The following is a 17341-nucleotide window of genomic DNA, read 5'->3' on the forward strand; positions in this document are numbered from 1 at the left end:
GCAATTGTTTCTTTAATTACAAGGAGATTTTATGAGACCTCTAAAAGGAGAGATACTTAATGAAGACATTTGGGCTCTCTATAAAACTGCCATGTCAAAAAGAAGTAAATAAAATTTAAAGTCTTAGAAAAAGATTAGAGACACAAAATACACAGCTAGAGGAGTCCTGTGATTGTTTGCCTGCAGTGCACATGTGCTGCCGACGTGTCAAGGTTTCCATTCTATTTGTAGAAACTGCTAGTGATCATTTGCTTCTTAGGACAGAATGAGGAGATAAGTAACAAAAGTTAATCAAGCTATTTAGTTCAGCAATAGTTGAAATACAGTGGAGATAAAAGTTCATGCATTTAAGATTTATTTCAAGGTTTCACTGTACACAAGAAGTGAAAGATATGACGGACTCATGTTTAAACAAATGCAACATCAATGTGGAGCCAATAGAATAGAAGTGAGCACAGATTTGTTTCTTTTTAAACAAGCAAGGTTGTTAGAAGCTGTGAATTGTTACTATATCAGCAAGTGGGATCAATACAAGGAGTATGGTTTTGTGTTTGTAATGAAATGATATTTCAGGAAAAATCTGTATATTCATCAGTATAAGAGAAATGGAAAGCAAATAAAAAAGGTTCAGCTCATTGCTGCAGATCTACAGAAGCTTTAGCAACTTATACAACTGCAAGGGCTATGTATAATTTAAAGTAGAATAAATATAAGTAGCTACTGCAGATTATATGACTCCTCTGAGTGTACCATTGAGTCTCTGATCCTGTAAATACTTAGTGTTTCATATAGTGCTGTACTACTCCATACAGCTACCATGAAAATTCCTGTTCTCCCAGAGTAGAGTGAGCCAAATTCTCCTAATTTGAATAAGAGCAACTATGATGAATGTATGAAAGAAAATTCAATCTAGGAAGTAGATTCAAGGAATAATTTTATAATAAGGTATTTAAAAAATACTGTTGGAGAGAGAAGGTAATTGTCAGGTTACTTGTAATATACAGGTAATATTTATTAATTTTATTATTTTTGTTTTTCCAATTAAAGATGGTTAGATGAATATCAAGATGATGGGAAAACTGAGAGGGAGCTAATTGCCAACAGTAAGTATTTTGCTAAAGTAAATCTGTATTACAAAAACATGGTCTATACTTAATGCCTAGTTATTAATGAGGACCCTTGTGAATAAAACTGTAATATGAGAAAAGTGATAATAAAGCTTGGTCATCTATTTTTTTCTCTTCATTTTTCAGAGGATGTCTATTCAAAGGAGGCATTCCTTAAAAGTAAGCAGGTTTTTTTTCTACACCATTGTTTTTGCTGTCTGAATTTAATCTGCAAATCAGTGTTAAGTGGTAAATAGGTGAGCGAGTGACCTCATGTAAACAAGTAAGTGTGAAAAAAAATGAAGACAAATTGGCTAAGAGTGGTCTATGTAAAGGACTATGACTTTATTAGGAATTGAGAAGAACATTCTGCTCATAAAGCATTTATGATTTTATTTGTATCTCTATTATTCTGTTCTGAAATCAGCCAGGGATTCCTCTAAGAGATTCAAGTGTTGTTTTGTTTATCCCGATGTCACTGTCATTTAATACATGGGGACAGGTCCCGTAACAAACATCACTGAGTTGAAAAATGTGTTGTGAAGTGTCAGTGGAAGCATTTTCAGGTCAAAATCCATCAGGGTATTCCTGAAGCAGCTAGAAATAAAGCAGGCTTAACCTCCAAATCTGTTACTGAAGCTAAATGTAGTATATGCATTCAGTTGACTAAATCTGCTTGAATAAGTAAAATGATTTTAATGAAAAACTTCATATCTAGCTGTCTAATTTATGCCAGCAAAGACAGCCCCATCAGTGTAATAATCAGTAATTTTTACAATTTGAGATACCATCTCTGTGTTTCTCCCTAACTTGAGAAGATAAACAGAAGGACACAAGTAACATTATGAATACTTATCTATAAGTGAGTATTCTGTGTAATTGTATCTCAGAACTGTGTGAGAGGAACAAAAATACTAATAGTTATGTTTGCTTTACTCTGGAAACTGTGACTTGCCTTCTGCAGGGTGAGTCCTCATCTCTCAATCTTATTCCAGTTTCTGTGGAAATAAAATAATTTGCATTTAAACAAACAGTTTAGCCAACACCTTTTTTGTTCCATGGTAATGTAAATTTGAGAAGAGGAGACTAATTAACTCTGTAGGCAAAGGCTTTCCCACAGAGACCTTTGATTTTTACAAGGGAGCCTTGTTTTGCATTCTGCTAAGTGCACAGTCCAGAGATGCAACCATAATATAACATAATACAATACCATAATATCTATTTCACCATATGTTCAGAAAATAGATTATATTTTACTGCTCATCTGAGTTCTTTATTTTCCAGTGCAGCTACATTCTTTATTGTGCTATAATAAACAGGGCACAGATGCACAGGCTGCTGAGAGTCTGTGCTTGTCAAGAGGGATTAGACACCATATATTGGGTATGAGGAGAAAGGAGTGGCTTATTCTTAATCAATCTTTGAAAAGTCACACTGTCAAGATGTCCAGGAGTGTATGTGCTGATTTCTTAGGTGGAGATCAAAAGTTCTTAATAATAGAAGTATAAAAGAGAAGAACATTTTTAGGAACTGTTCTGCCAATTAATTCTGCATCAGCTTAGCCTGAGTTGCTTTTTAGCCGTCTTTACCCAGGGACACATTCCAGGGAGGAACTGAGATAGGTGAGAGAATGTGCTTTGTAATGCCTTATGTAAAAATATGATAAGCAGGACTGATCTCAGGATTGTTTACACTTTAGTGTATGTTGCTATGCTACTTACCTCACAGACCTTGCATGTGAAAAGACAGATTTATAGGAGGGTAACAATCACAAGAGGTTCAGAAAGGTGTCATGTACTCAGTTCTGTGTCAAGCATCATGACACAGTGCTAAGTTTAGAGGTGGTAAGAGGAAATTCTAGAGATGGAGAGTCTTGGAAGAAAAAGTGATTGCCTTATATCCTCCTAGCAGTTGTAGCAGTGAAGTTTTCACATGGTAGAACAGATAGTAACAATAAGCAGTACCACTCACAGTGGAAGCAAAAACTTTCCATTAATACATTTGCTGAATAAGAGGCCAGCAGCAGTGTTGATTTTAGGGAGTTAATATTTTAGGCACTTCTTTGGTCATATTCTAAACAAGTTAAATGTTACAAGTGGGTTTCAGGGAAAGTGACAAAAAATTGATTGGCATAATTCATTTGTGTTTGGAGATTTCCCAAATAAGATCAATGTGTTTAGGTAAGGTCCATAACAAAGGTAACAAAACAAGTCACTCCAGTGGGCAGATATCTTGTTCTTTTTGTATAAAGTTAGTAAATGTTCAATGACTTAGGCAAAGAAGAGAATTTGAAAATTACCATTGTTTAGTGGGTTAGTTGAACGTTCTCTGTCCTTCTTCAGCAAGGCTGGCATCATACCAGCTTTAATGAAGCATAAATCCCAGATTGCTGTGAACGCTGCTGCTGGCTTTGCATTCTGCCAAAACACAGTGTGCTCATATCAAGTTTTTCCAGAAGCCTTTGTACATCTGAAGATTATGGTGAGGCTCTGGCAAATCAAGCATAAAAACTGATTTATTTGTATTCTCATGATTCCACCTTGGATATTTGATGCAAGAGAAAAAGACAGAGACCATTGCTATGGTAGGGAAGGTGAATACCTGCTCTCAGCTCCCTGAGATGTAGGCGATATAGTTGTTTGGAGGGAGATTGAGGCTTTACATTGCTCTAAATGTTTCCTGCACCGTGGGCAAATTTTGCTACTTCTGCCTTCCATTTTATCTTTTCCTTTTCTGTCTCAAAGCAAGTGGAGTATCATAATAGAATGTACTAAAAGATGTTCTCCCAATGCAAAGAGTAAAGTTGTAGTGTGTTCCAATGTTGTCCACACTGCAGTCAGTTAAAAGGAGCTGGATTCCTGTAATTTGGCTCCTGTAAGGGGGCTCTATGGTATTTTGGATTTCTGTAGGCAGTCCTACAGATGATGGTTAAACATCAAAAATCCACACTTCATCAGTTAATGGATATATCCAGGTTGATTCTAGGTGTTAAAGTTCTTGGTATTAAGGCATACAGAAAATTCATAAGAAAAGAGAAAATAGGCAGTAAATTATGCCATTACTTCCTTTGTTTTAAAATTATTCCTTATCTTGCCATTATTTGCTAATGTGGTAAGAATAATCACAGAATTTCCAGATGTTAAATGGTTGGTCCTGTTTTCAAAAAGTGATGACCATCTACTGCCAGGTGGAGGCTAAGTTTCCTAAGAAAATAAGACTTAATGTCCTGTCTCAAGACAACATAAATTTCTACAATCTCTGGGAAGTAAGCAACCTTCTCCTACATCCAACATCCTACACCCATTCTGGGTTAAAAATAAACAGCAAAGTATAATAAATAGAACTAATAATGCCCTGTAAAAACAATGGTGCTAATCTTCCTTCCTAAAACACATACATTGTTCACACTTTAAAAATGGGAGGATGGGAGGAAAGCCTTCCTTTTTTCATTTTCTTAATTATGTTACAAAATATTGAGCTTGTTTTACCTTGCCCAGTTTGCTATATGCAGAAATCATTGCAAGTTTGATTTTCACAAGTTTGCTGGAAGGGCCTTTAATGTTACAAACCAGTGGCTAAAATGCTTTCTGAAAGGAAACACTTTCAGCTTCTAACATAGAATCATAGAATTGGCTGGGTTGGAAGGGACCTCAGAGATCATCAAGTCCAACCCTTGATCCGCTACCGCTGCAGTTACCAGACCATGGCACTGAGTGCCACATCCAGTCTCTTTTTAAATATCTCCAGGGACGGAGAATCCACTACTTCCCTGGGCAGCCCATTCCAATGCTTGATCACTCTCTCCGTAAAGAAATTCTTTCTAATGTCCAACCTAAACCTCCCCTGGCACAACTTAAGACCTCTTGTCTTGTTGAAAGTCGTCTGGGAAAAGAGCCCAACCCCCACCTGGCTACACCCTCCTTTCAGGGAGTTGTAGAGAGCGATGAGGTGTCCCCTGAGCCTCCTCTTCTCCAGGCTGAACAGCCCCAGCTCCCTCAGCCTCTCCTCATAGGATCTGTGCTGGAGTCCCTTCACCAGCCTGGTTGCCCTCCTTTGGACCTGCTCCAGGACCTCGATATCCTTCTTAAACTGAGGGGCCCAGCACTGGACACAGTACTCGAGGTGTGGCCTCACCAGCGCTGAGTACAGGGGCAAACATCTAGATGGATACATCCCTGTAATGTGTAATTACATCCTCAGTTATATTATTTTAGAATTTAAAGAATTCTGCCTTTTTTCCTGCAGAAGTCTGTTTTCCTTACCATTCATTTTAGCAGTTGTTATACTGATGTCTCAAAGAAAAATACTGTAGCTGTATACATAAGCTAAAAGTAAAATAATATACTAATACACTAAACACTCTGAAAGGAAGCTAACACAGTAGTAACTGGGAACAACTCTCTTTTTTAATGTGGCCACTCATACGAAATGCAGACAAATTACTCAAGTGCAGCTATTTGATTTTCAGAACTTACTGAGGACTTCAGAATATCCTGACAAGATACAGAAATCATTGAACTCTATTTGTTATCAGTATTCTGTTTGGAGTAGCTGTCTAATGCAAAACATTTTATTTCTTATTCTGGCATGAGCAGGTTAAATTAATTTGCTGAACTGAAAGATAATGCAGTCAGTCTGGGTTAGCTCAGTTACTGAATTTCAGAAGCATTAAAATTAAATGTAGGAGAAAAAAACAGTCACAGATGCTAAAAGGCCTTAAAAATGTTAACCACTGATTTATTTACTGGAAAACTCCCAACTGGTGTCTTCGACTTTCTTCTGAAATAGTAATTAAAAACACAACCATGGTTATTAATTAAAAAAAGTTCACCTTGCCTGAAAAACCTTCTTCAGACATGTGGCCTCTTTGAGCAAGAATAGGCAGTTATGCATCTGTGCTTTCTCTTAACTTGGGACAATCTCTCTGCTGAGGGAGAGCGATAACACAGAGGAAGAAAAATAGCTCACCTGGCAAACACAGTCATCCAAAATTATCTTAATTTCTCCTCTGCAGTGTTCCTGGGACAGCCTTCAAAATGGGGCATTGTTGGAGAGGATAAGAGGCTCAGGGCTATGTTGGGAGTCTTTGTAAAGATTTGAATCTGCTCATAAACCCTTGGAGTGTGCAGGAACAGCAGAAGCTCAAATGATGCTTGACTTCACCAAGTGACACCCTGAAGGGTACCACATGCCGACCTGGCACAAGCAGATAAAATACAAGGCTGGCATATATATCAAACAATAAGTTCCTCATTAGGCAAAGTGTGGATCTTCCACATACTACATCTGACTCATTCCTGGAAATGACCTCAAAAAATGAGTTCAGATGGAAAGATCCTTTCAGCTAGTGTGTTAGTCAGCAGACTGACTGTGAGATGAGTATTTGCCTGCTGTTTTGTAGCAGAGCCCAGAAAAGGCAGGGAACAGTCAGATGTAATGCAGAAAAAGCTTCTGTAACAAGGGAGAAATGAGAATTAGCCAGAGAAAAGAATGTGAAATGGGGGAAAAAAATCATAAACCAAGAAAACTGGATCTGTTTTTCACTTAACGTCAATCTCAAAGCCAGTGCAGGGGAAAAAAAAGGTAAAAATACACATTACGGTAAGAAAAAGTATAACATCCAATTTATTTCTGATTTAAAATGTTCTAAAATTTACTTTTCAGCACTTTGCATTGTAGGCCTACAAGCAATCACAAAACAGTTCTCCTTTTTATTAATCCCATTAGCAAATTATCATATTGTCACAGTAGTGGTCACAGTCTAAACACAGGCATTTCCACTGTTTGTTTTTTTTTGCCATGCAGGACTGAATGTCTTTTCTAAAAATACTTAATTTGAATTCAGGGAAAGATTCAAGCAGTTAAATAACTTTCTAGTCTATACTGTCTGTCTAAGACACAATAGTTATTCCACACATGGAATGGTTTTCTGTATCTTATTGGTTTTATTCTGGACTTCAGACATTATTGTGAGTACAGGTCACATACCAAAAAGAATCTCTGAAAGGCTCAAGGCATGAGCTAAGGTCAACATTTATGTGGAGTTCATTAAATTTTACATTGACCATTAATGAATGATCCGATGTGACAAAGGAGTAGACAGAACATGACAAAACAGTTTAGAACACATGTTTAAGTTTCATTGTTTAACTTGTTATGTATTAGCCTAGAGTTCTTAAAAATGGATCATGGAGTCTTCAAAATGCTAGTTTTCTTCTTTGTTTTACATATGCATACTTTAAGAATGAAAATTAAAAAATTAATTACTGCAATTAAAAGAACTATTTTCTAATAAAGAATGCAAAAGCTGAGCCAAATATTGCTTTTCCTGCTTCCTGGGTATTGATTTCTACTTACACACCCACTTCTAAGTGTTGCCTTATGTTTCTCAAGTCCTGTTTAACATAATTATCTTCAAGAAAAGGATGTTTATTTCCCTAATTTTATAAAATGTGATATAAGTTCATAGTAATCTTTAAATTATTTGTAGTAATAATAACAAAAACTTCCATTAAACTCTGTCACTGCTACTAAAAATGTGACTTTTTTCTTTTGTTTAGCACAACAGTGGAGAGTGCAGGTTAAAACAGAAGGAGATTCCCCAAGGCCTCAGGAGTGTAAAAGGACCCTTGTGATTTATGGGTCAAAGGGCAAAAGTGATGAGCTTCTGCTTTCTCCACAAAGCCCAGGACAAGTGTGCTTTCTACCCAGAGCAACAGATGAATTCATTGTAAGTCATAAATCATAAATATACACTACTACACAGGTTTTATGATGATATTCCTCTTTAGTCAATATATATATATATATATATATATATATACAGAATGTTAATGGAATGTTAGTTTGGCTGGTACAGTTGATGTATTTATTTACAAAGACAGCACCTGCAGGATGGGCAAGGGATCAGACCCAGCCAGCACGGGTTTAGGAAGGGCAGGTCCTGCCTGACCAACCTGATCTCCTTTTATGATCAGGTGACCCGTCTGGTGGATGAGGGGAAGGCGGTGGATGTGGTCTACCTGGATTTCAGCAAAGCCTTTGACACCGTCCCCCATAGCATTCTCCTGAAAAAGCTGTCAGCCCGCAGCTTGGACAGGAGCACCCTGTGCTGGGTTAGGAACTGGCTGGAGGGCCGAGCCCAGAGAGTGGTGGTGAACGGGGCTGCATCCAGTTGGCGGCCAGTCACTAGTGGTGTCCCCCAGGGATCAGTATTGGGCCCAGTTCTGTTTAATATCTTTATCGACGACTTAGACGAAGGGATTGAGTCCATCATCAGCAAATTCGCAGATGACACCAAGCTGGGAGGAAGTGTGGACCAACTCGAAGGCAGGAGGGCTCTGCAGAGGGACCTGGACAGACTAGAGAGCTGGGCCGATTCCAACGGGATGAGGTTCAACAAGGCCAAGTGCCGGGTCCTGCACTTTGGCCACAACAACCCCATGCAGCGCTACAGGCTGGGCACAGAGTGGCTGAGAGCAGCCAGGCAGAAAGGGACCTGGGAGTCTGCATCGACAAGAAACTGAACATGAGCCAGCAGTGTGCCCAGGTGGCCAAGAAGGCCAATGGCATCCTGGCCTGTATCAGGAACAGCGTGGCCAGCAGGTCCAAGGAAGTGATTCTGCCCCTGTACTCAGCCCTGGTGAGGCCACACCTCGAGTACTGTGTCCAGTTCTGGGCCCCTCAGTTTAAGAAGGATGTAGAGGTCCTGGAACAGGTCCAAAGGAGGGCAACCAGGCTGGTGAAGGGACTCGAGCACAGATCCTATGAGGAGAGGCTGAGAGAGCTGGGGCTGTTCAGCCTGAAGAAGAGGAGGCTCAGGGGAGACCTCATTGCTGTCTACAACTACCTGAAAGGAGGCTGTAGCGAGGTGGGAACTGGACTCTTTTCACAGACGACCTTCAACAAGACAAGAGGGCATGGTCTTAAGTTGTGCCAGGGGAGGTTTAGGTTAGATATTAGAAAGAATTTCTTCACGGAGAGGGTGATCAGGCATTGGAATGGACTGCCCGGTGAGGTGGTAGATTCTCCGTCCCTGGAGATATTTAAAAAGAGACTGGATGTGGCACTCAGTGCCATGGTCTAGCAACTGCTCCGGTGGGTCAAGGGTTGGACTTGATGATCTCTGAGGTCCCTTCCAACCCAGCTAATTCTATGATTCTATGATAGGACTTTAGATCTTGGGTCAAGCTCATCTTGCATTTTTTTTTTTAACTGTCTGAAGCTTTCTGGTTGCAGAGCACACAAAAGGCAATATACAATTATTTGAGAATGCAGAATATGAAGCATTGGGAAGTATTCCCAAAGGACATAAATGGACTTTTTTTCCTATTTTATTTCAGTCTCTGTCAAGCAGTCTCCACTCTTCCCCAAAATAGTTCTGTCTCTCACGCCAGCAGGCAGAGGATTTTTTTGGATAATCATAAATCACAGGAGAATGCATTCACGCATATCAAAGTGTGATGAACCCTGAAGCAATAGCATATACATGGCCAGTATTAAAATCATCCCTAATGTAGTCTTTACTACCTCTACACCTGACACACATCCTGCTGCTTTGAGAGGATTCATCTGAGACATCTTAATATTTAAATTCTGTCCTGGCTTTCTAGGCTAAGTCACTGCAAATTCTGTTGATTGGCATGAAGTGCACCTTCTAGCAAGTGAGATAAAAGAAACAGCTTGCAATTCAGAGCAATTTTATAAAGCTCAGAAATAGTTTTCAATGGCTGCCATAAACATTCTGAAAACAGTGGCAAAACCGCACTTAGAAAATGTTGTCAAAGATTCATCATAATGACATGATTTGGGCTGAATTTTTAATTTAAATAACAACCTAAAGCAATTTAAGAACTTTACAGGCAGTAAATGAAAAGATAAATGGCACTTGTTAAAGAAAAGAAAAGAAAGGCTCTGCTTATCAGAAAACAGACAGGAAACACACAAGCCCCCTAAAAAGTTACAAAAAGACTCCTAAACCATTGACATGAACTGAAGAGATCAATGAAGGCAGAATCTATCTATGGAGTAACCACACCAGCTGGATAAATTTTGGCAAGCATCATACCATAAAGCAGATGTCTGCTACCTCAAACTTGTTGGCAGTTTCTGCAATGGCATTTATTCCTTGTTAATATAGCCTAATTTCAGTACTGACTACCATGTTAGGAGAAACCATGTGTCAGTCGTGGTTGTCCCTCACATTCTACCACCCATCTGTTGATGCTTCTAACCAACAGCTTTCTAGATGCTTGTTCATATTTTGGATTGATTTTGGATTGTTGCCCATATTTGCCCTGCAGCTATTTATGTCCATTTTATGTTTTTGTTGCTTTGTATGAGGAAGTTAGTACTTTTTGAACGTTGCTTACTATGCATGAAATTTTATCTCTTTGCCATGTTGCTTACAATTTTTTACAGGTTTTGGGACATTCTAAGGGAAACAATAGTGGGGCTGATACAAGCAGAATTTGGGGATTCACATATATCTCTGTAAATACCTTTGTGGTTGAGCTAGGGTGATTGAGCTAATAAACCTTTTTTTTTTTTTTTTTTTTTTTTTACTCTCCCTTTCTTTGTTTTTACTAAGGCTTATCAGAAGAGTAGAGAAGCTTTGCTCTTGTTCTCTCATGTTCTTCACTGCAGCAAAACGCTGGAGGCTTGAGCATAGTATCACAAAGAGGACAGACTGTGAATTTAGTTTTCCAACAAGCAGGAGTGAATGAACTTTTAACATTCCCTTCAATATTCTGGTCCTGGACAAATGTCCTTAGCAATATAGTGTGGTAAAAAGACCAAAATGTTTTGTGTAGGTTTTTAAACAGTAAGCTTATTTTGATCACATAAATTAGTTTATCGCACACTGAGGACAGTAAGGCATGTAAATTCCTGATTTTCCAGGTGCTCTCTGACAAATATATGCACAGATATGTATTGTATTCAGAATAACCACTTGATCAAAAATATTTTTAACCATTCCTATGAAAGAAGAGGTATATTTTAAGTGCAGCTAGCAAGGAGAAAGAATGAATTGTTAAAAGTGATCAGCTAGCATCACGTTATGCACAGTTGGATTTCAGTGGTCTCAGGCATCTGTAGGAGAGTAGGTGAGCTTCTTAAATAGAATAATTTAATTATAAATATATAAATTTATTTCTATTATAAATATAAATAAATATATATAAATATATATAAAATAAATTTAATTATATCACCTTACTTCTAATAAAAAAATTGAGAGGTGAATGTGTCAATGTTATTGAAGCTGATTGGAGTTCTGGCATTGGAGGTAGCATGGCAAAAAACCATGTCATCTCCAATGAACAAACGCATTAAAAAATATCTGGCAACATGAAAAGAAACTGACAGTTCAATAGTAGAATCTTTTCCCTTAATGTTCCAATGATGATAGGAATCAATTGCTGATCTCATGTGGAATGAGTAAATTTGTAAAGTATATATAGATCTTTCTCCCAGTTGGCAGTATTTCTTAGTTATTTAGAGAGTAAATTTTCAGAGCATGCCTTTGAAGAGTCCTAGTGTGTCGTGTACATTCTGTAATCCAGAGAATCATAAAATATAAAGATACATCAACTGACAGACTGTGGGATTTGGGTCCCCAGAACTATTCTCCAAGCACTAGCAAAGGCAGTATGATGTGAGCATTAAAAGCTCTGCAAGTTGGACTGTTTGTAAAAACACAGTTATGGAATGTATTTTGTGTTAAGAGTCATGAGGGTGACAGAAAAATTTAAATCACACAATGCAATACTCCATTGGTTTTCCAAACAACAAATAGAAGGAATGCAGGTATTCCTGAAAGAAAGCTCTGCCACTGAATTTTACCACTTTGTGCTTTGACCACACCCTTTTAAGTAGAATAATTTTAAGATTTTAATTTAAACCTGCACAAGAAATTTTACACAGCTTTATTTATGATGGGCATGATGTTTTTGGAGAAGGCCTGTGTGAGTCAAAACTGAAAAGATTTAAGATACTATGAAGTTCTCTGATGATCTTCATCAGTCACCTGTTTCTGAGAGCTTCAAAACCCCAGTGGCTTTGCCAGAGAATCCTCTTGATTATAAGAGCTATGCTCCTTCAATCATGTAATGGAAAAAATAGTGTTCTTTAGTATATGACAAAATATACAACTCAGCTCAGATTTCATGTACTGAATATTACATAAAACTGTTCAGAAGAAATGAAAGTGGAAAAAATATTTAGGGAATTATAATAATGAATGAAAAACAAAGTGTTCTCTTGCAAGAAGCAGTCTGCAAACATAAAACCAGGATATTCACTGGATATGTACTTTGTGATGAGACTTTTACCTCTCTGTCTCTTCTTGGAGGGTCATGTTACATCAATTATTAGACATCACTGGAGGGAAAAAAAAAACAATTATGGGATCAAGGATAGGATATCATATTCCAAAGAAAACTGATTGTACTAAATTGCTTAGAAAAGGATTACCAGAATGATGTAATAGCAATGTTCTGTTACACTGATAGAGCTGAACAGAAAGGCTAATTCTGGTCAGAAAAGTGGGGGGGAAAAACCAAACCCATGTAAAAGGGAGAAATATTAAATACAACCCATTGAAATGGAATGTGCTGCCCAGGGAGGTGGTGGATTCTCCATCCCTGGAGGATTTTAAGAAGAAACTGAATGTGGCACTCAGTGCTAGGGTCTGGTAACCACAGTGGTAGTAGATCAAGGGTTGGACTTGATCTCAAAGGTACTTTCCAACCCAGCTGGTTCTATAATTCTATGAAAATAATTGGTGGTGCTTAATTCCACAGATAATAGACAGTATGATTAATAGTGCTTGCTTGTTGAAAGGCATTAATGGAATTAATTGAAACTGTGATTCTAGAAACAAGAAGGAAAATAGAGGCTTTTAAATAGTCTATCCTATATTCTGAAACTATTTTCCTGTATACCTCTGTGCATTTTCTACAAGGATTGTAACATATGTCTTTATGACAATTTAGAAGCCCAGAGAATTGCAAATCTGGGGAGCAGAAGACAAAGTAAACTGTGAGATACAGCTTGCTCTGTCATATAAAAAAAATCAAGTTCTGTAATGTTGGAACTCCAGACCAGAGAGATTTGTGGAGAAAGTTGTGCATGGCATTTAGAGTAGCTGTGTGATACAGTCAGGAAGTCTCCCTACAAGAAAGAAAGTCTGCAGGCAGTAATTTTAGAACTCAGTAGTCTAGTTCTGAAAAAGAAGAAATTATTTTGTTGGCTGCAATGGAGCTAAACCATAGTAAAAATGTGTTACAAAACTGTGCACTCTTCTCTCAATGAACCAAAATAATTGCCATTAAGTTTAGGAGAATTATACCACAGTCCACCACAGCATGAATGAAAAACTTGACACAAAATTCTGCCCAGATATTTCCCTTTTCATGGCACAATGGTGGAGACTAAGTCAGGAATCTGTGAGGATGTAGTAGATCAAAAAGGCATAAGCCCCTTTATATGTACACCATATTCTGGGACAATCTGGATTTCTATATGAATTTCTATGCATGATGGCATACAGACAGGCAGGGCAACCTAGGCTTGGAGAGAGGACAAGTCTGCTGCCCTCTTCTTCAGTGTGAAGCTGCTGTGGCTGATGTGGGTACTGTGGAGTTACAGCTCAGAAGTTGAGACTCCCTGCAGCCTCAGAGCTTTTACGTAGCCAGTGGGAAGTATTTCTTCCCTAGTCCTTAAAGAACAATGCCTTGAAATTTTGTGGAAGTGTCACAGAAACCACTTATAACACTTACGTTAAGAAACTGAGACTGGAAAGGATCTTTTATGTCATCAAGTGCAATTACTTCCTACCATGAGCATCTTGTCATAAGTTCTACATCATAAACAGTTCAAGCTCCTGTACAGGGATTTTAGGAAGTTGCTTTAGTTTCAAATAACAGTTCCTCTTCACAGACTGATGTTTTACCATTCCTTATCTTCATAACACATATTTATGAGTGGTGGCCAGCTCTTTCCCAAAATGATAAACCCATACTTTTTATATGGTTCCTTCCTAATAAGAAGAAGGTAGCTGATACTTCTCTACATGAATGTGCCCACAGTGCAAAGGCACCAGAACTGGCTTTAAGCAAGCTAGATCAGCAGTGAAGGGCTGTCAAATGCAGAACTCTTTGGGGAAGCAGAAGAAATCATTCTATTAGGAACTCTGTCTTAGGACCCAGTCTGTGGCAATGCTGCTGGTCACAGAGCATGACTGTCTAAAACTAACTTGAGTTTCTTACTCCGATGCTGCTGGGTGCAGAAAGGATTTATTATCTGGTAATAGTCATGGAAGCTCATGTCATGACTGATATGGGGAATTAAAAAACAAACAATATGAGAGAGGAACAAGACCACTGGCAACCTCTTTTTTGTTTGAGCCATCTTAAAAATAATAGTTCTGGCTTTCTTAACTTGAATATCACTTCCCTCCCTGTCCTTCTTGCAGTCACTCCATGAAAGAGCAAAGCACTCCCCTTCCTGGTGCTCAGAAGACTGATGGTGCAGTGGTTAATGTAATGTCATTAAAACTTGATGTGGTTTGATCATCTCAGTTCCCACAGCCCTGGGTTGGATGGCTTAACCAGATAATCAGAAATTAGATATTGAATTTCCTAAATGGAATATGGGAACAGGGCTGTTCTGTTTTACAGTTATTTCTGTACCATTCTTGGTTTATTTTTATGCAGAAATACCACTTCTCTTTAAAAAAAAATTGGTTATAATGCAATATCATGTTCTAAATCCAACCATTTGCAAATGAGAGTTTAGTTAAAACTTTCTAAGCTGAAGGTAATTATCATTAATGTTAATACCTCACTTGACTCCTTGTATCAGAACTTCTAATTGTAAGTTAATGCTCCTTTTTTCCAGTAGGCTCAAAGCTTATATTTGTTACCTTTTGTCTAAGGAGCTCAAATGTGCAGATGTTTCTAATTTTCACCTTGACTCAACCTAATGAGGGTGAAGCTCACAATACTAATAAGTGAATGGGGGAGAAATAAAGCAGTCTCACCCATGATCATACCATGAAAAAGCGAATTGATTCCTTCATCATACTTGTCCCACAGTCTAATTCATCTTTTCCATAAGTTAATGTTATATTTTGGAATCCTATACTCTTTGGAAAAATTTCAGTAAGTGAACCAGCCTTGACAATGTGTTCTTCCTCGTGGCATTTGTTACAGGTTGAGACTGGAGAACTGGGAGATGTATACAAGATTCGGGTCAGCTGTGATGATGTTCCAGGCTTTGAGGGTTGGCATTTGAAGTCTTTTCACTTAGAACAGCTACATACAAAACAAGAACTGAACTTTGACTGCAAGTGCTGGCTCTCTCTTAACAGAGAAGATGCAGAGCTGGTGAGAGAATTTCCTGCAGTCAGTGAGGACCAGACAACTTTACCAGGTAAAAACACTGAAAAAATATAAACAGTGTGAAATAATTTTTTGAAAATAAACCAATGCCACAGATATAACACAGCAATTTGCCTGGGTTTTATATCTCCTGTAGCTGTACTGCAACTGTCTTCGTATATGCACTGCAAAAATGCTGACCACTTAAGAAATTTTAATTTTCCAGTTAAGTCACAGAGTAGATTTCACAGTTGCTAAATCTTCTGTATCACTATAACTGAGCAAAGCTGAACAATATAATTGTTCTAGATAAAGCACATGTTCAGAGCCATGGAATTTATTTTTAGTGGGGTTAGAATTGAATTGTTTTGGATATAATATCCTTAGTTATTAGCACAAGTGTCAAAAATAATCCTAAGTGTACAAATTCTTTTTTTATTTGCATGTCTCCAAGGATGACTTTTGGACATGCTGAGAGTTTCAGAGGGTATTCAGAGATGCAGTTGGAATGTGAAGACCTATAGTAGTATCAATTTGTCCAGAAAAGCTGACAGTTACAGATGAGAAAAAAGTAATTAAACTAAAATTCTGGAAGTTCTAATTCCTGAATGCCACAGTGCTATTCAGGATCCTAAAAAAACCTACAGCATTTTGTTACTTAAATGTTAACTTAGCAGGGCTGTACATGAAAAGTGACATTTCAAAATTTTGCTTATTCCTTTTGTATGAGTATGAATCCATATTATACAATATAATGATCAGTCTCAGAAAATCCAGTCTGACTGGGAAGTGCATTTATACAGTAGCACTGTAGTGCCAAAAATTTTTAAGTTCCTGTTGTGCACCTTAAATTAATCAGAGCATTTTGTAAATTTTTTTATGCTTACATGTCATTTAATGTGTCCAGCCTCTATGCTACATGCCTGTTATTCTAATTTGCATAAAATATCATGTCTTTTTCTTTGACCTCTGATAAAGAGGTCAAATGATAAAGAGAGAATTATCTACTGAAAAGATAATTCAGTTTCTAAGAGTCCATAAAATGACTCATATGAGGTCTGATTTTCCAGATACTGCACAGTAGGATACAACCAGGCAGAATTTGTCCACGTATTAGTAGCTCAAATTGTTCAAATCCAATTTCCTTCAGATTCTAAGGAAATTTATGGAAAGTCTTCACTGAGCTTTACGTGAAGATACCAGATTCATAGAGAGTAACCTCACTATTTCAATCACTGTGTAGCAGATTTTCTGGAAGCAGAAATGAAACCAAGCAGTAGTCCTACTAGATACTCTGTGTGGCTGTTTTATTTTATATATTCTTAAGTTTAAATTAACTTTTTTTCCTTTTTCTATAGTCTGTAAGTATGTTGTCTCTGTACATATTGGTGACTGCTGGGGAGCAGAAACGTTTGCAAATGTTTACATCACTCTCTATGGCAAAAGAGGGGACACAGGTGTGAGGAAACTTCGTACATCTTTAGCAAAAGGAAGAAAATTTAAAAGGAATAAGGTAACGGCACAAAAATTCTGTCTTGTATATGCAGGGGTTAATACTGCACTGAATGTCATTTAATGCCTGCTCAGAGTATGTCTTGATACAGATGGGAAAGGCTTGGAAACAGAATTTATCTTCCAGGTGTTTACAGTAGACCAAAGCCAGTTTTATTTCCTTCTTGTACAACAACATTCCCACATGATAAAGCTCAGTGTGATCACATGGGAAGATTACCAGACAGGGCCCCTGAGATCAAGCTTCTTACTTCTACTGTTCCAAATGCAGGACATGACAGATAGAAAAGAGTTAAAAACTAGTGATTCAAAACAAGTTACAGAAATTGCTGTGAAACA

General features: G+C 37.8%; 1 protein-coding gene across 1 annotated transcript in view; it reads left to right on the top strand.

The window, feature by feature from the left end:
- LOC103534673 (RP1 axonemal microtubule associated) overlaps positions 1-17341 on the top strand; it is a 131883-nt gene that overhangs the window by 48995 nt on the left and 65547 nt on the right. Inside the window, exons 15-19 of the mRNA XM_030444690.1 lie at positions 1048-1103; positions 1254-1286; positions 7667-7836; positions 15323-15542; positions 16849-17003. Coding sequence (XP_030300550.1) covers positions 1048-1103; positions 1254-1286; positions 7667-7836; positions 15323-15542; positions 16849-17003 — 634 coding nt within the window. The remainder of the gene's footprint in view (positions 1-1047; positions 1104-1253; positions 1287-7666; positions 7837-15322; positions 15543-16848; positions 17004-17341) is intronic.

Source organism: Calypte anna, chromosome 2, assembly GCF_003957555.1.
Source record: "Calypte anna isolate BGI_N300 chromosome 2, bCalAnn1_v1.p, whole genome shotgun sequence".
Taxonomy (NCBI): domain Eukaryota; kingdom Metazoa; phylum Chordata; class Aves; order Apodiformes; family Trochilidae; genus Calypte; species Calypte anna.